Source organism: Leptonychotes weddellii, chromosome 8 (genome assembly GCF_054177405.1).
Source record: "Leptonychotes weddellii isolate Sample4059 chromosome 8, ASM5417740v2, whole genome shotgun sequence".
Classification (NCBI taxonomy): Eukaryota; Metazoa; Chordata; class Mammalia; order Carnivora; family Phocidae; genus Leptonychotes; species Leptonychotes weddellii.
Window position 1 is genome coordinate 131,005,562 of NC_138376.1, and position 27,149 is coordinate 131,032,710.

A 27,149-nucleotide genomic window follows, 5' to 3' on the forward strand; every position below is an offset into this window, starting at 1 on the left:
GTTGCCTCTTGTTCTGGCAGAAATCTGGGGGTCCACTCTAATGCCCAACCCTGGGGGACAGAGAAGAGCTCTGTAAGATTTACAGCTGCTGTAGGTGTCCCCACAGAGTCCACCTAGCCAGTCCTGACACCCACTGTCACCTGAAGCTCCTCGACAGTCAACCTAGGGGGCGGAGCAGCATCCCGCCCCCCCCCCACCTCGTCCAGGATAGGCACACGGTGACTCCACCCAGATCTGAGTGTTGATGCTAGCGGCCTAAATTAGTTGAGGGCGAATCCCTTCCCCATCACCTCAAGCATTTTTGAGATTGCTTTTAATGTAGAAGGAGCTGCGGTTTATTGAACTAAACTGCAAACAGGGAACCCAGAGGCCACAAGAGGGTTTGTCAGCTTACCTCGACGCGGACTGCGACAGCCATTGCTGTGGACTCGCGTCCACACAGTGAGTGGGTATCTCAGAGGGCAGCCCTCGGGGTGCCTAAGGGAGGGGCATGTGCAGAAGGCAGGGCACCAGTGAGCCGTGTGTGGCTGGAAGGGTCAGTGGGAGGGAGGCTCATGGGAGGTAAAGTTGGGCAGACAGCAAAGGAGCAGACCTTCCAGGGCCTCACAACATTGGTCAGAGCCCTGGAGTTCATTCCAAACAAGATACTCCATGTGTCCGTCCTGAGTAGGTATTCCCGTAGTCACCAGCCCGCCCCGTAGAGCTCAGAGCCCGCACACCTTCAATACAAAGCTCCTATTTTGTAATACTAACAGGGTTTGAATTTAGGTACCAATCCTGTGTTTGAAATATAAGCGTGTGATGGGCTGGGAGCAGAGTGGGGTCCCAGCCCTGTCTGTCCGGGTATCCCATCCCAGGTATGTTTAAGTAGCAGGACCCTGGGTACCTGTCACCCTTGAAGCTGCGGTGTCAGACACCTGCGACCCTGGCCCCTCTAGGTGAGGATTAGAAGGCACCCACCTAGCTCAGGAAAGCAGGGTGAGGGAAGGCATGCTAGACATCTTCCAGGCAGCCTGGCATGACGGGGCGTACATAGTCCTCCTCTAAGGACTCCTCGTGTTTCCTCTAAGCAGATGACAAAGTCTTCCCCAGTGTCCCTGCTGTCGCTGGTGTGGGAAATGGTGACATTCCTCTTAATCCCCTCTGGCCTGGGCTTGTCTCCTTTTCTTCCTGCTGGGTCTCAAGAATTCAGGAAACCTGAGACAATACAACCTCAGGGTGAGGAGGGCTGCAGGTTAAGCCCGGCAACGGGTGGGAGAGAGGCCACGAGTCTCCGGGGAGATGAGCACATCAGCTGTGGCCTGTGGCTAGGACGTGTGCCTGTGGTGGAGCATGCAGCCGACACGTATGCGTGCATGCTTCCCCTTAGACGCTCCGTGGACTGTGCTCCCTGCCGTGTCATCAGCATCCAGCCTGGGCAGCCTTTGGTGTCCTGCCAGCTCTTGAGTCCTGGGTTCCAGTCAAGCCAGGTGCAGTGGCCCCGCTGGGTCCTTGAATTCGAGCCTGTCAGAGCAGTGAGTGTTGGAAGTGTCTTCATATATCTGCTCTTTCCCGGAGGAAGCTTGCTGCAGTGGGTTCTCACAGGCAGGACCCACCGCTCACGAGTGACCCGACCTGAGCAGATGACAGAGCCTCCAGGCGTTCCCCCATGCACATGACCACCCGGAATTTCAGGGAACGTTTGGAACGCTTAGGATGTTTGTCAGACCGGGTGCGAGGCCTAGAGAAGCATGTCTTCCCTCTTCTGTTCTGGTTATGTAGAAGCAAGGAGACCATAACAGATGCAGCAGCCAGAGCCTGACGCTTTCCCAGGTGTCCTGGTTTGCAGGAAATCCCTCCTCAGGGGATAGGACCACGGTGGTCACACGGAAGACGGGACGGTGGTGCAGGAGGGCTCGGGGCTGAAACCCGTGCCCTGCGAGACCTCAGGTCAAAGGCAAAATTGCAGTGGTGAGTGCTGAGTTAGGTTCAGGTTTCAGAATTTGGGGTGGGGATGCAGGCTTCGGGAGCAGTCGCTGGTGTTGTCAGGTGTGTGTGGCGGCAGATGGCAGTTAGGCCGTGGCGGGCACCACAGAACGCACAGACTTGCGGAACCACTTGTCGACCACCTGAACTAATGGAACATCATGTCAGCTGCACTCAAAAAATTAAAAGAAAAAAAAAAAGAGTTTGGGCATGGAGGTGCAAGAAATTAAAAGTCTCCGGCAAGACCATAGTTAAGCAAGGACAGTATGTGTCATTTGCGTTTTGTCTCACATGGAGAAATGTTCACAAAAGTTTCATTGGCGGTACCAATATGTTATCTAATTTCAGATATCTCTGTATGAGATACATGTTCACACACACATAGAATCTTTTATTAGAACTGGAACATTGTTTAAGGTCAGGTAATCCACTTTTTTAGTTTCATCACTGTGATAGAATTACATCATTTTTACTTGGCCCACACACGTTTGCGGGCTTATGTCCACCTTTGAACTCCTATTTTAGTATTTTTTAGAGATATGTAAGTAGTCTAAGTAGAAAGTTGTCAATACTTCCTGGACAGAGTTAACAGACAAAATTCTTTGTTCAAGTCAAACGAAAAATGCCTCAGAATGAGTGTATTGAATCACTGTGAGACAGTCGGTGAGGAGGGAGGATAGGAAGAGGGACGAGGAGGAGGAGGAGCGGCGGGCGCGGCCGCCCCTGTGAGCCTGGCCTACTCGGGCCAGGCAGGCAAAGGCCAGAGGCACCAGCCTCCCTGTGAAGCGTGTGCTTCCTGGCCTGTGAACTGGGGAGGGGACCCAGGACCAGCAGAGGTGACAACCTCCCTGCCTCCCTGGGGCCGGGAACTTCAAAGCCTCTACAGTGAGAACATCTTAACCTCCTCCTTGCTGTTGGTGAGAAATGATGTGTTAAATTCCACAGTCAGTAGCAAATCACATTTGCCTGTGATTTCTTCAGATTTTCACTTGTCGGTGGTAATTCTGTAGGAGGCCTGGGCTGTTGTAAAACTGTCTCTGATCATCTGTGGTAACAAGGTGGGGCCTGGAAACCTCGCTGTGGCCTTGCTGTGACCTTCTCCCACCACCCAGCCCTTGGCCAGAGCCCCTGCCAGCCTCGCACTTGCCGGAGCGGCTGGGCCACAAAGGCTGCCCTCGGCGGGAGAGGCGTGGGCATCAGTCAAGCAGAAGCACGGAAAGCTTTGTAGGAAAAGTGTTATTTTCTGAATGTGAAAACAACCACCTATTTTACTGGCAGGTTGGCTCTCTTCTGGTCCTCGCCCAACATTCCCTGTGTAGCGGAAGGTGAAAAGTGGCCAGCTACACGGGGACGGGGGGGCTCTGCACTCAGCTGTAGAAAGAGCCACACGTTGCTTTCTCCGTCCTTGGCCAAGTGTCCTCCGTGAGCCATCTGCATATGCGGATGCATTCCCCAGTGCCGCTGGCAGCAGGGGCTGTCTGGATACCATGCAGGTGGTTGGAGCTGGCATTTGGAGGAGCAGTTGGGACACTGCTTCCTTCTATCAGCAGAGCCACCTCTTAATTAATTGCTTCCTACTCTAATGGAATACTTGTGCAACAAACTTCTAGTGACAGTGGCCACAACAGAAAAGAGAATGAAGTGCTGTCCTCCAAATACAACTCAGCATGTTGTTTTTATACGTACTTAGAAATGTGCAGTTTTTTCTCTTCGAATTTTAGAGAAATGTAATTAACTTAGTTTTGGTTTTCATATCTCTTTGGTGCAGGAAATAGACAGTATGAGCCTGACCATTGGAGAAGATACTCATCCTCTTCTGGGTAAGTGCACCACTTACATTCTCAGAATAAATCAGTTTTATCAAAGATGGAAGTAAAGCATCTGTCTTTATAACAAATCTTTCATATCAGTTGCTAAACTTTAAAAGAATTCAGATGTTGAATCCTGACATGCGGCTAAGTTAACTTGGTTTGCAGATAAATTTGCTTCCTCTCGACAAAATGTGGAGAGAAGGGGACGGGGAGTCTGGCCTGAAAGCCCTGGGACGCCCTTGAGAGTGAAGCTCTCAGAACAGCATTGCAGTTGTCCTTGGGGAGAGAGTGGCCTGTGGGGTCTAGACCTAGTTTTTCATGGAAAGGAAAATCATCCTTTTTGGTGACTTCTCCCTCGTATCCTATAAAAAAGTGCTCTCTCGACTTATTTTCAGAGGTTGTGCCTGATTCCGTGGCCCCAAACAGTTGTTAACGTCTTCACCCTCATTTCTCCATCTGTGTCTATAAGGTGTGGTTGATTTTTTTTTTTTTTTTAGTGAGTTGGAATCTTACTCTGTCCTGCTTTTTTTAAATTTAACACTAGATTGTAAAGATTGTAAGAATTGGAGACATGATGCCCTATGTATTCCAAGAATTGTTTCTAGTTATAAATACAGAAAAAGAAGTAACAGCCTTCTCACCTTCCTGGCGGGAGAGCCGGCTCTGCGTCGAGGGCCTGGCCCTGCCTGGGAATCATAATGGTGTGTGGCCCACAGGTCTGTTCCTGCCAAATCCTCCTTTCCATTTCACTTTTGCCAGGCTCCAGCTCAGAGTTCCTGACAACAGTGCGTGAGAGGCAGGCCTGGGTCCCAGCCGACAGAGACCAGGCATCAGACAGGAGGCCTGTAGGGGTGTGGGGGGAGGAGGCAGTCGTTCAGTGTCAGGAAGCTTAATTTATGATGCCACTAATGAGGGGTTCATTTTTTGCTCTATCAGAGCACTGAACGGCTCTTGTTTTTTAAAAATGTTCTAGATACTCCAAGTTTCATGGAAGAATTCTCAGATAATTTAAGAATTGTAATTTCAAGGCCAAAATTGTACTGAACTCAACCTATGGGGTATCGATAATGGAAAGAAATCTAGATTCAGAGGTTAGAAGACACACCCTGAGTTAGTGGCCTGTTCTGCACCACACGCCGTGGCTCTGGAGGTTCCCAGCACTCTCAGATAATGCTCACACGTGCTCCCCAGAAGACATGGCCAGTTGTTGCTGTCTATAAAAACAAAATAAGCCCTAAGCATATTCACAGTCCAGTTTGCGTATTGCACCTGATGAATTACCCTAACAGCTCAAGTATGCAGAGCTCCTGGCTTTGTCTGACCTTAAAATCCCATCTAGTATTTACCAAAACAGGAATACAGTCTCCAGGTGTTTTAATACTTGTAGGTTTTACATTTGAAACATCCTCACTACTTCCTGCAAGGCCTTCTGAAGAACATTTGCATATCTAGTTACTTTCCATGCAGCTCTTGTAGGACCTACAACCTCATTCCCCAGCTTTAGAAATAGATTTGTTTCATTCCACTTATGGTGTTTTTTGTCTGTTAACATTCTATTCCTTTCATTTCTGCTCATTTGAAACCACTGTTGCTTCTAGAAGTTTCATTTCTTTGCTGCTTATTTTTATAACTTTGAAATAAATTTCTCATCCCTTAGACGAAAAGAGTAGACCTCCATAAAAATTGTTTTCCCCCTATCTGAACTCCAGCTTGTCAGTAAAATATTTGTAGTCGTTAGCAAGCTTAAGTAAGTCATTGAGTTTGTACAGTCTCTCTTATGTTTGAAAAGCCAATGCAGTAAGTTTCTGTAATCTTGTTGTGTAAGGTAGTTACCTCTGCAGCCTAGTCTTCTGATGAAATGTCCATGTATCAATTTAAAAATGAAAATAAAAATACATTTATCACTCATAATTAAATATTTCGTATTTCTTTGATTATTTGGAAGACATTTCATGATCTAATATATTGGGATCTTTGGGAAGAAAAAGGGTGTTGAATTTTGTCAAATGCTATTTCTGCATCGACTGAGATGGTCATAGGATTTTTTTATCCTTCATTCTGTTAATTTGTTGTGTCATGTTGATTGATCTGCATATGTTGAACCATCCTTGCTTCCAGGAGATAAATACTACTAATCATGGTGTATGATGTTTTAATGTTCTGTTGAATTTGGTTTGCTAGTATTTTGTCAAGGATTTTTGCATCATTGTTCATCAGGGCTATTGGCCCGTAGTTTTCTATAGTGTCCTTGTCTGGTTTTGATATGATGAGGGATTGCTGGCCTCATAAAATGAGTTTGGAAGTGTTCCTTCTCCTTCAGTTTTTGGGGAAGAGTTTGAGAAGGATTGGCATTAATTCTTCTTAAAATGTTTGGTAGAATTCACCAGCGAAATCATCTGGTCCTGTACTTTCATTTGTTGGGAGGTTATTAATTACTGATTCAGTCTCCTTTCTCACTGATTGGTCTGTTCAGATTATGTGTCTCATCGTGATTCAGTCTTGGTAGGTTGTATGTCTCCAGGAATTTATCCATTTCTTCTAGGTCGTCCAGTTGTTGGCGTGTAAGTGTGTATAGCAGTCAGTTCTCTAGTATCAGTTTTAATTTCTTTCTTTCTTTGTAATTTGATTTGAGCCATCCGTCTTTTTCTCTTGGGTAGTCTAGCTAAAGGTTTGTCAATTTTGTGTATCTTTTCAAAAAACCAATTTAGTTTCATTTATCTTTCTTTATTGTCTTTTTTGTCTCATTATTTTTTTAATCTTTGTTATTTCCTTTCTGCTATCTTTGGGCTTAGTATGTTCTTTTTCTAGTTCCTTGAGCTGTAAAGTTAGGTTGTTTATTTGAGATGTTTTTTCTAATGCAGGCATTTATTGCTATAAACATTCCTCTTAGAACTGCTTTGGTTGCATCCTATTATTTTTGCATCCCATTAGGTTTTGTACGTTGTATTCTATTTTTGTTTGTATCAAGATACCTTTTGATTTCTTCCTTGACCTATTGGTTGTTCACAAATGTGTTGTTTAATTTCTAGAGATTTGTGAATTTTCCACTTTTCTTGTTCTTATGGGTTTCAAGTTTCACACCATTGGGATCAGAAACTGTACTTGATATAATTTCAATCTTGTTAAGTTAGGGGGGTGAGGGACAGAGAGAGGGGGAGAGAATCTTAAGCAGGCTCCACACCCAGCATGGAGCCCAGTGAGGGGCTCAATCTCACGACCCTCAGATCATGACCTGAGTCGAAATCAAGAGCTGGATCCTTAGCCAACTGAGCCACCCAGGCACCCCTCAATCTTGTTAAATTTTTAAGACTTGTTTTATAACCTAATGTACGATCTATCCTGGGGAATATTCTTGTGTGCTTGAGAAGAGTGTGTATTCCTCTGTTATTATAGATGTCTGTCAGGTCCATCTGGTTTAAAGTGCAGTTCAAGTCCAGTGTGTCTTTATTGCTTTGTTGTTTGGATGATACACCCATTGTTGAAAGTGGGGTATTAGATTCTCCTGCTATTATTATATTGCTATCTACTTCTCCCTTCAGTTGTGTTAATATTTTCTTTATATGTTTACAAACTTTATCATCCTTTCATTATAAAAGCTGTCAACAAAGTAAGTATAAAAGGAGTGTATCTCAACAAATGCCACGTATGACCAACCCATAGCTAGCATCATATACAATGGTGAAATATTGACAGCTCTTTCTCTAAGATCAGGAACAAGAGCAAGATGCCCACTCTCACTACTTCTGTGCAGCATAGTACTGGAAATTCTAGCCATAGCAATTGGGCAAGAAAAAGAAATAAAAGACATCCAAATTGAAAAGGAGGAAGTAAGATCTGTTTGATGACATGATCTCATATGTAGAAAATCCTAAAGACACCATCAAAAAACTTTTAGGACTATTAAATGAATTCAGTAAAGTTGCAGGATACAAGCTCAAATTAAAAAAAAAAAATCAGTTGCATTTCTATACACTAACAACAGACTATCCAAAAAAGTAATTAAGAAAATAATTCTAATTATAGTAGCATTAAAAAGAATTAAATATTTGGAAATAAATTTAACCAAGGAGGTGAAAGATCTGTATAATGAAAACTATGAAACACTGATGAAAGAAATTGAGGCATAAATAAATGGAAAGATATATTGTAAAATGTTCAGAGATTGGAAGAATATTGTTAAAATATCCATACTACCCAAAGCAATCCACAGGCTCAGTACAATCCCTATCAAAATTTTAATGGCGTTTTTCACAGAAATGGGACAAACAATCCTAAAGTTTGTATAGAACCACAAAATACCCCCAAAACCCAAAGCAATCTTGAGAAAGAACAACAAAGCTAAAGTTGTCACATTTCTTGACTTCAAACTGTATTCCAAGGCTAAGGTAATCAAAATAATGTGGTACTTGCACAAAAATAGACTCATAGATCAATGGAACAGAATAGAGAGCCCAGAAATAAAACCTCATATGTGTGGTCAACTAATTTTCAATGGGGGCTCCAAGAATACACAATGGAGAAAGGAACGGTCTCTTCAATAAATGATGTTGGGAAAACTGAATATCCACACGCATAAGAATGAAATTGGACCCTAAACTTACACAAAAATGGATTAAAGACTTTAACATAAGACCCAAAACCGTAAAACTCCCATAAGAAAATACAGGGAATAACCTCCTTGACATCGGTCTTGGAAGTGATGTTTTGGATGTGACACCAAAAGCGCAGGCAGCAAAAGCAAAAATATGCGAGTGGGACTACATCAAAGGAAGAAGCTTCTGCGTAGCAAAGGAAACAGTGAACAAAATGAAGAGGCAACCTATAGAATGGGAGAAAATATTTTCAAACCATATATCTATCTGATAAGAGGTTAATATCTAAAATATAAAAGGAACTATTATAATTCAATAGTAAAAAAAGAAACAAACAAAAAACCAAATAACCCAATTGAAAAAGGAGCAAAGGAACTTGAATAGACGTTTCTCCAAAGAAGGCTTACAGATGGCAAACAGGTACATGAAAGGGTGCTCAATATCACTAATCAGGGAAATGCAAATCAAAACCACAGTGATACATTACCCCATACCTGTTAGAATGACCATCATCAAAAAGACAAGAGACAAGAAGCATTGATGAGGATGTGGAGAAAAAGGACCTCTTGTGCACCATTGATGGAATATAAATTGGTGCAGCCACTGTGGAAAACACTATGGCAGTTTCTCAAGAATTAAAAATGGAACTACCATATGGTCCAGCAGTCCTACTCTGGATGTGTATACCTAATGAGAAGGAAATCAGTATCTCGAAGAAATATCTGCACTCTAATGTTCATTGCAGCATTATTCACAGTAGCCAGTGTGGAAACAACCTAAGTGTCGTCAACAGATGAACAGATAAAGAAATTGTGGTACATATACACAGATAATATCCAGCCATAAAAAAGAAGGAAATCCTGCCATTTGTGACAGTGTGGATGATCTTAGAGGACGCTATGCTAAGTGAATCAAGCCAGACACAGAAAGACAAATATTTAATGATATCACTTATATGTGGAATCTGAAAAAGTCGAACTTTAGAGAAACAGTAGGACAGTAGCTGCCAGGGGCTCCAAGGTTGAGGAAATGGGGAAGTGTTGGTAAAAGTGTACAAATGTTCAGTTATAAGGTGAATAAATTCTAGATATCTAATGTACAGCATGATAACTATGCTAAAAATAATGTATACTTGGAATTTGGTAAGAGAGTGGGTCTTGAGTGTTCTCACTACACGCACACACAGATGGTAATTATGTTAAGTGATAGAAATGTTAGATTAATGGTGGTAATCATTACACAAGGTATAGTTATATCAAAACACTGTGCTCTACACCTTAAATATATTCAGGTCTTTATTTGTCAGTCATATCTCAATAAAACTGGTGGAAAAAAAAAACAAAAACAAAAATAAAGAGGGTGCCTGGGTGGCTCAGTCAATTAAGTGTCTGCCTTCAACTCAGGTCGTGATCCCAGGGTCCTGGGATTGAGCCCCACATCGGGCTCCGTGCTCGGCGGGGAGTCCACTTCTCCCTCTCCATCTGCCCCCCCCCCCATTTGTGTGCTCTCTCTCTCTTGCTCTCTCAAAATAAATAAAATCTTTAAAGAAAGAAAAAGAGAGGAGTCTGGAATTGAGACGTGTATAAAACAGATGCATAAGCATCAGACTGACTAACAGTGATTGTCTTTGGGGTGGGGATGAAATTACAAGAGACTGGTCATTTCCCGCATTTCTGTCTTGTTAAGAAAGACAATTATTTGAATTGGGAAAAAAAAATTATTTGAGCGGGACCCAAAGACAGAAAATTTTTCTTTATTCAACATTCTCTTGGCCAGAAGTCCTATTGACTCCATATATGGTGTATAGGATTGGAACTGCCTGCTTGTGCAGACTGAGAGCTGTGGAGTTGCTGGGGGTTGTCCTGTTACCTTCTAACATGGGGTCACCATCTCCCCTGCTCCTCTCACCAGTCAGTTCCCACTGCACACCAGAGTGCTGACCCCTCCACTTCTCATTGTATGCAGATTTTCGGTCCTTTTAATTTTTACCATCTGTGGTCAAAAAAGAACAACACTTAGTTTAATTTAGTTTGCATTTCTCTGAGTATTAGTGGAGCTTATTTCTTTCATATACTTATTGGCCATTTGTAATTCTCTTTGTGAACTACTTATTTATATGCTTGGCTAAATTTTTCTTGGGTGATTTTTTATATTGATTTGGCCTTTTTTCATATTATGGGTATTAAATCTTTGATGTTCATCTATATGGCAGATATTTCCTCTTCCTGGCTTCCTCATTTTGGAATTCATTATTCACATAGAAACCTAGGCATCATCCTTGATGTTTCCATTTCCCCAAGTCCTGACAGTCTGTTGGGAACAGCGATATATGGAACCACAAAAGACCAAATCATATCTGGAATTCACACTCTTCTTAATATGTCCACTGCTGCCACCATAGTCCATGCCTCCATCACCCCTCTCACTGTGACTTCTGAAGCTCCATATATATGGACAGTGAAGCCCCCTCTGCCTTCAGTAGCCTCTTCTCTGGCTGTCCCTTTACCTTGCTCTGGCAAACCTGGCAGTCCCATAATTTAGCTGTTGCTCCTGTACCAGACTGTTCTGCTTCCAGACTGTTCTAGTAGTAAGTAGAACTACCTAATGAACTATCCCAAGCCTTGGTGGTGTAAAACAAACATCTAGTATGCTCACAGACTCTCAGTCAGAGCAGACACAGCTTGTCTCTGCTCCATTGTGTCTGGGCCCCACCTGGGAGACCTGAAGTCATACAAAGTCCTATTCATTCACATTTCTGGCTTATGCTACCTCTTGGCCAGGGGCCTCAGTTTCTCTCCACATGAGCCTCTCCATTAGTCCACGGAGACTAGTTTGGGCTTCTTCCCAGCATGGTAGCTGGATACCCAAGAGCTAAACACCCAGGCTGAGGCCATGTCATTGTTTGTAACCTAGCCTCACAAGTCATTCATCAGCTCTGCTGCCCTATTCTGTTCATCAAGGCAGCCAAAAGGGCCTGTCCAAATTCAGGTGAACATGAAGTATACTTTCCTCTTGACAGGGGAAGGGGGGGCCTCCACAAGAGCATAGGAGACTAAATGTATTGCTGTGGCCATTTTTTGGAAAGTACTAAAACTACAGACTTTAAATCTCCTGTCATCCAACCCTACCACCTACGCTGCCATTGTCCTTCAGATTCTTCAAGATTTTGGCTCCTGGCTCCCTGGCACTCTTCCCACCATGTGTCTTGTAATAATTTTTGGTGATTTCAATAGCCTGTAGGTAGTCCTTCCCTGGTAACAATTCCTTGACCTGCCGTTTCAGCAATGTGGTCTTCCACCTTCACCTTATCATTCCCAGTAGCTCAACCACTCCATAACTTCAGTTTCAAACACACTCCAACCACACAGCTCGCTGTGTACAGATCCAGGTGATTCTTTGGTCAGATCAGAACCGCCCAGTCCATTGGTCCAACTGCCCTTCATTGGGCCTCACACTTCTTACACACCCCTTCTTACTTGTCCTCCCGTAACTTTATCTTCTATGGTCAGTAATCAAAGTGACTTCCTTGTTTATACTCTTGAGTGCTTTGCCTTTCTCATTTTACTGTGTTTATGTGGTAAAACCACAAACCCAGGTTAAATCCAATCCTCTGCATTTGGGATATGGCTAGAGAAAGACCCACAGTCATGCTTACTAGTCCCAGCGAATTAAATTCATGCTCCCTGACCTCAGCGAGCTCTTGGTACTGCCCAGCGGTCGTCCTCCATTCTTTGCTGCTGTCCAGATGCTGCACACCCCCTCCATCCCTAGCCTTCCGACACTTCCTCCTTATCCATAGTCACAGCTGACAGCTTTGCTTTCTGTACATTCCTTTAGCCACATTTTTCTCTCCCAAGTATCTATGCACCATCTAGATTCATAACCAAATACCAAGAGAATTGGACAAATCCATAATAACAGAGGTAATATCTATTTTTTCACCTACTCATATGGACAGACTGACCATGCTTTTAGCCTGGGCCAGGCGCAGCTGTACTCCGCTCTCTCTCCATCATCTGCTCAGTGTCACTGCTGCAGAGCACAGCCCCCCTTACTGTTGAGCATCAGGTACGTTCTCCCACCTCACAGAACCCTCTCCAGAAATCACGTCATTTCTTTGCTTTCCTTTATAGAAAAATAATTTTGAGTCCAGAAACCCATAGTCAGCCAAATTAGCATTCTAGCATAAGAGGAAAAATGAACACATTTTCAGGAATCAGAAAATGTTGACTCACAGATCCTTTACAAAAGAAAATGGGTATGGTCTAGCAAAATGAACACTTCACCTAACATGAATACATGAGCTGTAAGAAGCAGTGTTGAACAAAGAAATTAATAAAATATCATTATTGCTAAACAGTTATTAACTGTAAGAAAACAAAAATGTGGAAACAATTGACTAAAATCCCAGACCATCACAAGGAAAGTGATGAGTGTTTCTGGGGAATAAGATAAAAAGAAAAGTAAAGACAAACTAAATTTCTTATCTTGCTTTAGAGAGGGGATAGAATTATAATAAATCTTGATGTTTTTAGAAAAATATAAGTTTATGTGTGTGTAAAATGTAGGGATATGTGCTGGAAGAAGGTGGTGATTGATGGTTGGATGGATTAAGTAGGTGGATGGATGGATGGATGAATAGATGTTAGATACGTGAACATCTATCATATCCTTTATGCACCTGGTGTCATAAATCAAAATAATAAGCAAAACTTAGGGAGTATTAATTAACACATATCTGTCAGAAATGAACCGATCAAAAGGACCAGAAGTAGTGACATACATTTGAACAATCCTTTAATAAACTTATTCTGATGGAAATATACAGAACGGTATATGCCCTTTTGTTTATGTTACCTTACACAAATGGACAGTTCAAAAATCTAACCGTGTGCTAGGCTCCAAAGTAAATCTCAACCAATTTAGTGAAAAGTAGAAATCATACATGCTGTATTTACACAAGAAAATAACTAGAAATCAACAACAGAAAAATAAAAAGCAAAAATCTTTCCACTTGGAAATTAATCCATTATTCTAAATATTGAGGAAATCAAAATCACTTTCAGAAAGCATAATAACAGTACTATATTCAAAAAAATAATGGGAGGGCAGTTATGTCAGGGAAGACAGGGTATAGAAAGCACCAGGAATCTGTCTCTCCATATAGACAACAATTCTACTGCCAGAAACTGTTTAAAGGAGCTATTTTGGAACAGTATGGAGCCTGAAGACTTGCAGCTTCCAGAAGATAGCTTGACTGGTAAGCTGTGGTTAATTCCCATCATTTTTGGCTGCCCATCCTCCAGCCCCATGGCAGACAGCCATGCACACATTCCTGGGGTACCTTGCTGGAGCCAGGGTGAACAATGAGGACCTTGTCCAAATATCAGGCTCTTGTGTAGTGGTTGCTGTTTTTGATTGCTGAGAGTCAGGCATAGAGGCTGGCCACCATTGTTTCAACCTCCACTGGCTGAAGTGGCTTTCATAGTATTGAATGGGGCAATGCATGTGAGTGGGTACCCACCCCCCCAACTTCTTGCTTTTGTGGGAGCCAGACACTTAAGAATCAGGACATTCAAACACAACTGCACGTGCAGGGGAATTTAAAAAGCCAATGCATGGCCAGGGAAAAATGGAGGCTCAGGAAAGGTGTGAGAAGACCTTAGGCTTTCCCCTCAGGCTGATCTCCAGCAGACACACAACAACAAACAGCAAACACTAGGAGATGGGGAGAATCTGATTTCCAGAGGTAGAACAGTACGATTCAATTTTTATGATGTCCAGTTTGCAACAACAACAAAAAAAAATCACAAGGCATACAAAGAAATATGTAAGCATGGCCCACTCAGAAGGACAAAATAAGTGGACAAAAACTGTCCCTGAAGAAGCCTAGATGTCATATTTAATAGACAAGACTTAAAGATCCTCAAAGAGCTAAAAGAAGACACGGACAAAGGAAAAAAAAGGAACAAACTGAGAATATCAAGAGATATAAAGAAATAAAGATTACAGAAAGAACCAAGAAGGTATCTGAAGCTGAAAAGCATAATGACTGAAATGAAATCTTCTCTAGAGGAGTTCAAAAGCAGGTTTGAGCAGGCAGAGAAAGAATCTGTGAACTTGAAGATGGGGCAATTGAAGTTATTAAGCCTGAGAAAAAGAACGATGAATGAAGAAAAGTGAACAGAGTTTTAGGGACTTGTGTGGTACCAGCAAGCAAACCAGCATATGCACTGTGGGAGTCCCAGAATGAGAAGAAAGAGGTAAAAAAAAGAATATTTGAAGGAATAATGGCTGAAAACTTGCCAAATTTGATGAAAGGCATGAACCTACAAATCCAGGAAGCAAACTAATTAGAATAAACTCAGCCCACACCAAAATGCATCATCATAATCAAACTGGTAAGGGCCAGAGACAAAGAGAGAATCTTGGAAGCAGCAAGAGAGAAGTAACTCATACAAGAGATCCTCAATAAGCTTCTCACCAGTTTCTCATCCAAAATCTTAGAGGCCAGAAGGCAGTGGGTTGATATACTCAAAGTGCTGAAAGGAAAAAACTGTCCACCAAAAATTCAATATCTGGCCCAACTGTTCTTCAAAAATGAGGGAGACAATTTACGGATCACTCAGAGTCAGTGCTACAGGCCTGTACCTTGCTCCTGTGACTTCCCTGCTGTCTGCCCCACTCGGCCCCATGATGCTGGTGGACCTCAGCAAGTGGTCCAGGCCTTTGAGCCTCACCATAGAGAGAGGCTGGCATGTCCACTACCCCCCAACGTGACACATGCTCTGGCTCCTTTAAAGAGCAGTACTGGAAAAAGCAATAGGGAGTCACTTTGTGGTTAAGGCATGGCCATCTAGATGAGCTGCAGGGCTGGGTGAGAGGTTGTCAGAAATCCCAAGTCTGTGCCTGCTAAACTGGTCATTCTTCATCTGTGTAAGAAAAGCCAATCTGGAGTTGTGGAATGTTGTGTTAATTTTGCTGTTTGCTTATAGTTGAATAAAAATAAAAACATATGGATGAAAAAAAGATGGGGAAATAAGGACATTCCCTGATAAATGTAAGCTAAGGTGAAGGAGGTCATTACCACAAGACCTGCCATGCAAGAAGTGCTGAATGGAGACCTTCAGAATGAAATGAAAAAACACTGGATCAAACTCCAAAGCCTTGTGAAGACAGAACAAGATGAATGCATGGGCAATTACAAAGCCAGTATTGTAATTTTGGTTTATTGCTACACCTTTCATTTTCTACATGATTTAAAAGAAAAACACATAAAAATTCAATTATTAATATATGTTACTGGGCGTACAGCTTATAAAAATGCAAATTGTGACTTAAGTCACAGGACAGTGTGGAGCTGTATCAGAGCAGAGTTTTGTTTTGGTTTTTAAATTTTTAATTTAAATTCAATTTAATTAACATACATGTATTACTTAGTTTCAGAGGTAGAATTCAGTGATTCATCAGTTGCACACAACACCCAGTGCTCCTTACAACAAGTGTCCTTCTTAATGCCCATCATCGAGTTACCCCATCCCCCCACCTCTCTCCCCTCCAGCAACCCTCAGTTTGTTTCCTATGGTTAAGTCTCTTATGGTTTGCCTCCTTCTCTGATTTCGTTTTATTTTTTTCCTCCCTTCCCCTATGTTCATCTGTTTTGTGTCTTAAATTCCACATATAAGTAAAATCATATGGTATTTGTCTTTCTGTGATTGACTTATTTCACTTCACATCATACCCTCTAGTTCCATCCATGTCCTTGCAAATGGCAAGATTTTATTCTTTTTGATGACTGAGTTATATTCCATTGTATATTTATGAATATTTTCTTTATAAACATTATAAACATTTTCCAAGAGATCCCTTAACCTATCCTCATTTTTAAAAATTTCTTTTTCTTTCTGTTCAAAACTTCTATCACCTTGTCTTCCAGATTGCTGATCTGTTCTCCTCCATCTTCCAGTCTACAGCTGATTCCCTCTATTATGTTTTTCATTTCAGTTATAGTATTCTTCAACTCTGATATGTTTTTATATTTTCTGTCTCTTTGTTGAAGTTCTCACAGAGTACATCCACTCTTCTCTGCAGTCCAGGGAGCATTTTTTTTTTTAAAGATTTTTATTTATTTGACAGAGAGAGAGGGAACACAAGCAGGGGGAGTAGGAGAAGGAGAAGCAGGCTTCCAGCTGAGCAGAGAGCCTGATGTGGGGCTCGATCCCAGTACCCTGGGATCATGACCTGAGCTGAAGGCAGATGCTTAATGACTGAGCCACCCAGGTGCCCCTCCAGTGAGCATCTTTATGACCATTACTTAGAACTCTATCAGGCATATTGCTTATCTCCTTTCATGTGCAACCTACTTGTGTCTGTGGATCTAAAGTGAATCTCTCATAGAGAGCACATGTCAGATTTTTAAAAAATCTGTTCTGCCAATCTCTGTCTTTTGACTGGAGAGTTTAATAAATTTAAATTTAAAGTAATTACTGATAAGTAGGGACTTCTGCTACTTTGCTATGTTTGCTATGTTTTCTATGTGCTCAAGCAAATAAACATTTACATTATAGGGGTCCCAGAAGGAAAAGAGAGTGAGAAAGGGGCAGAAAAATTATTTAAAGAAATAATTAAAAACTTCCCTGGGGAAGGAAACAGACATCCAGGTTCAGGAATCATAGAGTTCCTAACAGGAGGCCCACACTACAACGCATAATCAGTAAAATGTCAAATATTAAAGATAAGGTAGAGAGAGTTTTAAAAGCAGCAAGAGAAGCAACTAGTTGCATACTAGGGAAACCCCATAAGACTGTCAGCTGATTTTTCAGCAGAAACTTTGCAGGCCAGAAGGGAGTGGCATGATCTGTTCAAAGTGCTGAGAGGAAAAAAAATGGCAGCCAAAAATCCTGTATCCAACAGGCTATCATTTAGAATAAAAGAAGAGATAGAGTTTCCCAGACAAACCAAAGTTAAAGGAGTCCATCACCACTAAACTGGCCTTACAGGAAATATTAAAGGGACTTCTTTAAGTGGAAAAGAAACGGCCATAATTAGAAGTGAGAAAATTATGAAAGGAAAGGGGACTCACAAAAATACGTAAAATATGACAACATATACATAAACCATGGAGGAGGAATAAAAATGAAGTTCTTTTAGAATGTGCTTGAATTTAAGTAACTATCAATGTAACATAGACTGCTGTATACTGAGGATGCTATATGTGAACCCTGTGGTAACTGCAAACCAAAAATTTATAATAGATACACAAAAAATACAGATAAAAACAAGAATAACACTAAAACAGTAAAGTCATCAATCACAAGGAAAGAGAGCAAGAGAAGAAGGACCAGAGAACGCCTACAAAAACAACGTGAAAACAATTAACAAAATGGCAATGAGTACATACACATGTACACATAATTATATAAATGTAAATGGTCTAAATCCTCCTATTAAAAGACACAAAGTGATGGAATGAATAAAATGGATAAAAATGAGACCCATCTATATGCTACCTACAAGAGGCTCACTTCTGATCTAAAGACACATGCAGACTGAAAATGAAGGGATGGTTAAAGATATTCCATGAGAATGGAAGTGGGAAAAAAAAAAACGTTGGGGTAGCAATACTTGGAAAAAATTGACTTTAAAATGAGGACTATAACAAGAAACAAAGGAAGGACATTACATAATGATAAAGGGATCAATCCAACAAGAGGATGTAACAGTTGAAAACGTGTATACAGCCAACATTGGAGCACCTAAATACATAAAGCAAATACTCACACATGAAGAGAGAAATTGACAGTAATTCAATAATGTAGGGGGCTTTAACACCCCACTTACATCATGGATAGATCATCCAGGCAGAAAATCAGTAAGGAAACATTTCTTTGAATGATACATTAGACCAGATGGACAGATAAATACAGAACATTTCATCCAAAAACAGCAAAATACACATTCTTTTCAGTGCACATGGAACATTCTCCAGGATAGATCACATGTTAGGCCATAAGACAAGTCTCAATAAATTTTGAAAGATTAAAAATCATGTCAAGGGATGCCTGAGTGGCTCAGTCGGTTGGGCGTCTGCCTTCGGCTCAGGTCATGATCCCAGGGTCCTGGGATCGAGTGCCGCATCAGGCTCCCTGCTCCGTGGGGAGCCTGCTTCTCCCTCTGCTTCTGCCTCTCTCTCTCTGTCTCTCATGAATAAATAGATAAAATCTTTAAAAATAAATAAATAAATAAAAATCATGTCAAGCATCCTTTCCAACCACAATGGTATGAAACTAGATATCAATTATAAGAAAAAAAAACTGGAAAAAAAACACAAACATGTGGAGGTTAAACAACAGGCTACTGAACAACCAGTGGGTCAACAAAAAAATTAAAAAGGAAAAAAATACATGGAGACAAATGAAAATGAAAACATAATGGTCCAATGTCTTTGGGATGTGGCAAAAGCAATTCTAAGAGGGGAATTTATAGCAATACAGGCCCACCTCAAGAAACATGGAAAATCAATGTAACCTAACACCTAAAGGAACTAGAAAAGGAAGAACAAAGCCCAAGCTTAGTAGAAGGTAAGTAATAAAGATCAGAGTGGAAATGGATGAAATAGAGACCAAAAAAAACAACAACAAAACAGAAAAGATCAATGGAACTGAGAGCTGGTTCTTTGAAGAGATAACCTTTGGCCAGAATTATCAAGAAAAAGAGAGGACCCAAATAAACCCAGAAATGAAATAGAAGTAATGACTGACACCATGAAAATACAAAGGATTATAAGGGAATACTATAAAAAATTGTATGCCAACAAATCGTACAACTTAGAAGAAATGGTTACATTCCTAGAAACATAAATCTTCCACATTGAATCAGTAAGAAAGAAAATCTGAACAGACCAATTACTAGTAACAAAATTGAATTGGTAATCCGAAAAACTCCCATTAAACAAAAGTGCAGGACCAGGTGAATTCACAGATGAATTCTGCCAATCATTTAAAGAAGAGTTAATACCTGTTCTTCTCAAACTATTCCAAAAAATAGAATAGGAAAGAGAGCTTTCAGCACATTTTATGCATCCAGCATTACCCTTATAACAAAACCAAAGATGTTACAAAAAAAACTATAGGCCAGTATTCCTGATGAACATAGCTGCAAAAATTCTCAACAAGATCTTAGCAAACTGAATTCAACAATACATTAAAAGGATCATTAACCACAATCAAGTGGGATTTATTTCGGGAATGAAAGGATGGTTCAATATCCACAAATCAGTAAATACAATGTACCACATTAACAGACAAAAAACAAAAATCATAGGATCATCTCACTAGATGCAGAAAAAAGCATTTGACAACATTCAACATCTGTTCATGATAAAAACTCAACAAAGTGAGTGTTTAGGAAACACTAACATAATAAAGGCCATATGTGACAAATCCACTGCTAAAATATCATACTCAGTGGTGAAAAACAGCTTTTCTGCTAAGATCAAGAACAAGACAGGGATAGAAAAACAATAGGGAAAATCAATGAAATCTGGAGTTGGTTCTTTGAAAAGGTAGGAAAATTGAGACAGCTTTGGCTAGACAAAAAGAAAAGATAGAGATAAATTCAAAAATATAAGTGAGGACATTGCAACTGACTTGACAGAGATAAAAAGGATTATAAGAGCATACTATGAAAAATTGTATGTCAGTCTAGAAGAAATGGGCAAATTCCTGAAATGTATTAATAACCTAAACTGACTCAAGAAAAGATAGAAAGTCTCAGTAGACTTATAGCAGGTAATGAGACTGAATCAGTAATCAGAAACCTCCAGCAAGAAAAGTCTTGGACCAGATTGCTTCTCTGTGGATTCTACCAAATATTTAAAGAAGAATTGACACCAGTCCTCCTCAAATTAAAAATGATAATAATAATAATTAAACCAAATACTTCTTAATTCATTCAGTGAGGCCAGAATTTCCCTGATACCGAAGCCAGATAAGAATATCACAAGAAAATTACAAACCAGTGTCTTGTGAGTGTAGATGCAAAAATCTTCAACAAAATATTAAAAAATTGAATCTGATATAATATTAAAAGGATTATTCATAGGATCCAAGGGGGATCTATTCCAGGAATGAAAGTGTGGTTCAACATTATTAGAACGAAGGGGGCAGTCACATGACCATCTCAATTGATTCAGTAAAGACATTTGACAAAATCCAACATTCTTTCATAATAAAAACTCTCAGAAGACAAGGGATAGAGGTAAAATTCCTCAACATGATAAAGGGTATTTATGAAAAACCCATAGCTAATATCATACTCAATGGTGAGAGATGAGAAGCTTTCCCCCTAAGATCAAGAAAAGATGCCCAGTTTCACCACTACTATTCAACATTGTACTGGCATTCTAGCTAGAGCGATTAGATAAGAATAAGAAGTAAAAGGCATCCAAATTGAAAAGGAAAATGTAAAGCTCTCTCTAGCCATACATGTCATGATCCTGTATGTAGAAAATCTCAAACACTCCACAGGAAAGCTACTAGAGCTAATAAATTCAGCAGAGCTTCAGAATTTAAGGTCAACAGACAAAAATCATCTGTGTTCTATACACCAGCAATGAGCAGTCAGAAAAGGAAATTAAGAAAGCAGTCCCATTCATAAGAGCATCTTGGTAAAATTTATTCCTATTTAAGGTGGGGGGGGGGGAGACTGGATATCCCATGCAAAAGAATGAAATTGGACCTTTACTTAACACCATATACCAAAATTGACTGAAAATGGGTTGAAGACCTAGACTCAAGGGCTGCAACTATAAAACTCTTTAAATAAAGTATTGAGAAAATCTTTATGGCATTGGATTTGGCAAAGTGCTCATGGATATGACACCAAAAGCATAGGAAATAGAAGAAAAAATAGATAAATTAGACTTCGTCAAAATTAAGAATTTTGGTACATTAAAGGATAATATCAAGAAAGTGAAAAGACAGGGTTATTAATAATAACCCCCACAACTTGAAAGCAAAAAGATAACATGGCTTGAATAGGTTTTTCTATAAAGAAGGTATGCATATGGCCAGGAAGCACATGAAAAGATGCTACACATCATTAGTCATCGGGGAAATGCAAGTCGAAACTACAAGGTACCACTTCACACCTACCAGGAAGACACAGCTATTCCACTCCTGGGTATATACCCCAAAGAATTAAAAGCAGGGATTCAGATATTTGTACACCAGTGTTCATAACATCATTATCCACAGCACTCAGCAGATGAGAACAACCCCAGTGTCCATTGGCAAATAAATAGCTCCTTGCTGGACAGCCTCTGCAGACAGGCTGGCTGCATCCCTGAGGAAGTCAGTGAGGCGGGTCCTGGGAATGGCCTCAGGAGCGGCTGTCCCCATGGCCCAGCCTCTGTGCACCTGGCCTCAGTGAGAGCCCCCACTCAGAGGGCGGTGGGGAGCGCCACCCAAGCCAGCCCACACCAGCAGCCTTCCTATCTCCACCGCACCTGGCCACCTGGAGGATGGCGACACGAAGCTGGTTCCTATCTTTCAGATCTGGAATTTTCCTCCAGTGATTTCTTCTGTGATATACTTCCTTCCGTTCTCTCTGCTGTTATTTGTCGCAGAAGTTAGACACCATATTCCAGCCCTGTAATTGTCCTACATTTTCTCTCCTAGTATCTTTTTGTGGGAGATTTCATCAGCTTTGTCTCCCGTTCTTTCCAGTCTTTAATTTTGCTGTTTCTAAATTCTGAGAGGTCAAGATATCTCTTTTTTATAGCATACTCTTCGTTGTTTCATGATCGCAACATTTCTTTTGCATCCCAGGAAATTAATTATACCAATAGCTTTATTTTGTTTTTTCCTTTCCTTCATAGACTCTTCTTCCAAGTTTCTCTATGTGTTTGTTTTGGTCCTTGTTTTTGTTTTAGATTTTTTTTTTCCCTACATGGCTGGTAATTCTTGAGAGCAGATTGTGTTAAGGAGTCAGGTATTGAAAAGGCCATTGGAAGCCTTTGCCCTGGGTGGGACTTTCAGCCATGGGATCCTTGGGGACCCTTGCTCTCCCGATCAGGGAAGAGTCTTCCTGCTCTTCCTGGAGACACTGAGGGAATGACATGGTTAAGAAATTCTGGGGGAGCCCTGAGCGACCACTTGAAACTGGGGTGTGGAAGCAGTGCACAAGTTCAGATTTCAGTGCCATTAACTTGGGTGGGAAATAGGAGGCGAGGAGAGCAAGTGTGGAGAAGCTTTAACTTTTGGGTACATTACGGTTGAGGTGCCATGCTGGCTGTGGCTCAGCTTCTGCCGAGTGGCCTGGGACAGAGCACCTGAGAGGTGATGTCACTGCCCCCGAGTCAGTGAGAGGGTGCATCCGCGCACTCGCGGTGTCTCGCACCAGGCAAAGCCGCAGTGAGCACGTGCTGAATGGCATCGGCAGTGGTGGGTGCTTGTCATCAGAGGAGTGCAAGCAGGAGCTGCAACGGGCAGGGCCGGCGTCTGTCAGCACGTTGTAGGGACCCAGGCACAGACCCTGGGCACCAGCACCTACCACCTGTGAGAAAGGGGGATCTATGCAAGAGCCACTCGAGGGGTCTGGAGCGGCCGGTAACACAGTGCCCTGCGTCCTGGGGAGGGGCGTTCAGAAGGAGGGCAGTGGGCAACTTCCAGAGCTGTCGAGGCAGGAATGACCCCCAGAATGTGGAGGATGCTGGCCCTCAGGGCCACGGGAGTCAGCACGTAGTAAGCGCTCGGTAGTGGCGTCAGGATGGGTATGGCTGCCTCTGGCTGCAACTGTGAGCTTTGGTTCTAACAACTAGGAAGTCAACAGCGATGGCCACCATTCTCCATTCAGTAAGGCTGTGTCCTCAACTCATTGTAGAATCAGGCAGGATACACATACGTGAAACACTGTCTCCTCTCCCAGACCCACAAGGAAGCTGTGCGCGGGCACGCACACCCCAGCCGCTCTGGCCAGGCCTGCCCTCCTCCCCGTGGGCTGGCTTACAGGATGCGCTTGGCAGGAGGCTCATGCTGTCACTTGTCTTGCAGGTGGTCCAACTGATGCCCGCCTGCTGGAACAGGACAGGCCCTCACGGTCAGAGGAAGAATGGTTTTAAAGCGTGGACACAGCCTAAAGCTCTAAACCTCTAAACCTCTTGCTTCTCTCCAACCAAGACATAGGATAAGATAACACAGTATTTTACCCAGTCACGGCGCTCGATACAGATGTGTGAATGAGGTGAACTGGATGTGTTGTGTGTGAACTCCGCTCCACTGTGCCATTTACATCAGCACCGGAGCAGGGTCGGCTTCTGGAAACCAGGCAGCCGGGCAAGGCTGAGGGCGTACGGGAAAGCACCTTCCCCTGCCTAGATGCGTTGCTGCGATTCCACTCCAAGCGCAGGGATCATCCCTGATTGCTGCCTGTAAATGTGTAGACCTGCGCAGAGAGAACGGAGAAGCCAGGAACACCTGCGTCAGCCCGGGCTGCAGCAGCTCCCAAGGAGGCAGAGCCTGGCACAGGGTTTGCGCGTCTTCGAGCGGCTGCCCTGGAGTCCCTCATGCTTGAGTTAAAAATGGGAGTTACAGCAAGTTATTTTCTGAGCGGTCCACCCAGGCCTGGGACGCGCAGGCCCGAGTGAAAGTTCACAGTGGTTCTTGGTGTTCACTGGCTCGGGAGTGCTGCATGGGTGAGTGGGAACGGTTTGCGGTTACCATTTTGTTCCAGGGAATATCTCGGGATCACCCATGTGTAAAGGACACGTGCAGGATCTGAGAACAAGCAGCACTTGGAGCCCAGTGACTCATGCAGGACTGGGACTCGCGGCCCTTGTCACATGCTTGGTTCTCTGCACACAAAGGAACCTCAGCCACTGGACAGACGGTCTGATTGGGCTTATCCACTCTCCTTTTGTGTTGTGATGCTGATCTGTACCACGAGTTTTTCTGCTATTGGAACGAGAAATGAAGACCCACTTCTTTGCTCCTGTTTTTCATTTGGACCTGTCGTTAAAGTTCTACAGCCGGAAAAGCCTCAGGCACCCAATGATGTCCAGCCAGGTTTCCAGTGGGCTCTGCACCAGCATCTTCACATCAGGGGTTTGCTGAGTTCAGGAGTTAGCAACTGTAAGTCTATGTACACTCTGGGAAAAAAAGTGGTAATTCCCGTGTCCGTCTGCTACTGTTACCCCAAAGCTATTTAAATATGTGCAAATGTGCGTTAGAGTCCTTATGCTCAGAGCTCTTTCTTAACACAGCTTTCATCCCAAGATGTCATATAAATAAATGAAATGAGATAATGAAAGAAGTTGTGTTGTTTCCCCAGTCCCCACAGCTCCCGGTGCGCTGGCCAGCCCTATGCTCGGGAAGAGAGGTCCGTACGAGACGGGGGCCGGTCAGAATCCTCTTCTCGGGAGCTGCCCCGCCAGTGTCCACAGGAGGGACAGATGCTGGGCGGAGGGCGGAGGGCAGAGGCCCTCCCCGTCCCTGTCACCCTTGGTGAGAGCGCACCCCTTCCTTGAACTTGCAGAGCATCTGGTGTGGCTGAGCCCATGGTGGCGTCCGATGTGCCCCCCTGGCCCACCAGTGGCCGCCTGCCAGGCATCTCCGAAGAGGGACTAGATTTCCAGAGGGACATCTGCCTTACCCATGAATTTTTGCAGCAAGAATGACTTCGTGTATTATGTAGTTGAAAAGAAACAATGATGGCCAGTGACCACCGTGAGATCTCGGGTAAAGTGTGTATTTATAAAGTACTGAGCTCTTGGATTTTATGAGGCTCAGCACCCAAAGGGCTGGACATGTTCATTTTTTTCCCCATCCTTTGAACTTTGTGTTTAAAATTTCAAGCTCTTTCGGGCATCTGCCACAACTTAGGAAGAAAAATAAGTCAGTAGCACCAGCATTTCCTGACTGTCACAGAAAAGAAAAAAAAAAAACGCAAAAGGAAAAAAAAGCCTGTGTTGTGTGTGTGGTGAGCTCTTGTGTGCTGTTGGAGCCCAGCTGACCGCGTGTCGATTGTGTTCGTTTGTCCATGGCCATGCGGGAGCTGGGCTTGCAGGCTGGTGGAGGAGAGGGTTCGCCGCCGACCCTTACCCCTGTCCTCGGGAAGCTGCAGTTCCATGTGGGGAGAGGGGAGCCTGGCCTGTTTCTCCTCCGGGAAGCCAGGAGCCCTGGTGTTTGTCATCTCCTCCTGTTTGATGCTGAGTGGGTCTCCCTGGGGCACGAGCTGCGTCCACACCATCAGCCTCCCTGTTACTGGAGTAAAAGCTGACGTGTGCCTTTTCCTTGTTGGCTTCTGTAGAGCCTTCAGGAAGAGCTCGAGGACTGGGGGGCTAGCATTTCAGACTTGACCCTGAAATGTGGTCAAGCAGTAAGTTGTTCTCTTTTACCTCATCTTTTTTTTTTTTTAAGATTTTATTTATTTTAGCAAGCGAGAGAGAGAGAGAGAGAGCCCATGCACGAGGGTGCAAGAGAAGAGCCAGGGAGAGGAACAAGCAGATTCCCCACTGAGTGTGAAGCCCTTCATTGGGCTCGACCTCACGACCCTGAGATCGTGACCTGAGCTGAAACCAAGAGTCGGACGCTCAACTGACTGAGCCCCCCAGGTGCCCCTCTTTTCCCTCCTCTTGAGCCAAGTGCACAAGAAGGTCCTAAATTATTAGAAAGGCTACTCATCCAAATCCCCTTCAGTCTCTGGTGATGCCTGAGGCCTTGGGCCTGTGTCCCTGTCCCCGCAGCGGCCATCCCCACTCGCAGCCATTGATGATCCGGGCAGCCTGTGGGCACAACGCTCTCCCCACCTGCTGACACAGCCCTGGTTTGCAAGCTCCATGTGGTTCTGAAAACCACTGCAGGAATGTGATTTCTCTCATTATGGCAGCTTTATTAAATTGTTAGATAAAAACTAAAAAGTTAACTCTAACCTTCTCTATTTGGCTGCCATCTGAACTAAAAAAGACAAGAAACAGCCATTCGAAACAGATTGATCTTCACTTGCTTGTGATTTCCCCAGAAGCCCCTTTCAAAGGCCTGGGTAGGCTTAGGTTGGAGACCCTGTGGGACACCTGATGAGTCCTGACGATCCCTCGTGGTGCCCGCGACCAGGCCTGGGCGGGGCTGGCATGCCCCCCCCCCCCCAGTGGCCCCTCAGCCAGGAGATAAAGCTGAGGGCAAGCATGACCCGGCCCGCAGGACCTCCAAGGGCACGTTGGGCACTGCTTCACACTAAGGCACAGACATCCATGTGCCCTTCATCCCAAATGGGGTGTCCCCATTGGGGGCCATTGAATCTTAATAGTTTTCAATGAAACCGAACAGAGTAATCCAGGGAAGGAACGTCGCTGGGAAGATTTGGGTGACTGTAGGTTTTCTCCCTGGCTGTTGGTGCACTTTGTCTTTTCATCCCATTTTGCATGAGACAAATTGAGTACCAGGAGCAGAACTGCCTGAGCTCTGCTGCTGATGCTCATTCAGCCTCTCGGCGTCTCAGCCTCCGATCTATAAACTCCTATAAAATGGTCTGAGTCACACGCTCTCTTGTCTTGGTCCCTGTAGCTTTAAAGTACAGGAAAAGCAAATAGTTCTATTAAATTAAGCCACCAATCTGTTTATTGAACCGAATGCTTCAAGCCCTTTACGAACAATCTAAATCAAGATGAAAGCCTGTCACGTGTGAGGGGACATTAGGAGAGTCTGAGCCACGGAAATAAGCTTGGAACCTTCTTGAGCTGATTCCACCCTCGAGTCCCAGACAGCGGAGCAAGTGACAAGCCACT

At 43.1% G+C, this 27,149-nt stretch overlaps 1 protein-coding gene across 1 annotated transcript in view; it reads left to right on the forward strand.

Annotated features, from left to right (window-relative positions):
• Positions 1-24,679, forward strand: part of LOC102733509 (constitutive coactivator of peroxisome proliferator-activated receptor gamma) — a 36,567-nt gene extending 11,888 nt beyond the window's left edge. Inside the window, exons 5-6 of the mRNA XM_081829345.1 lie at positions 3,734-3,785; positions 23,422-24,679. Of these exons, the coding sequence (XP_081685471.1) occupies positions 3,734-3,785; positions 23,422-23,434 (65 nt within the window). The 3' untranslated portion in view covers positions 23,435-24,679. The remainder of the gene's footprint in view (positions 1-3,733; positions 3,786-23,421) is intronic.
• The last annotated feature ends 2,470 nt before the right edge of the window (positions 24,680-27,149 follow it).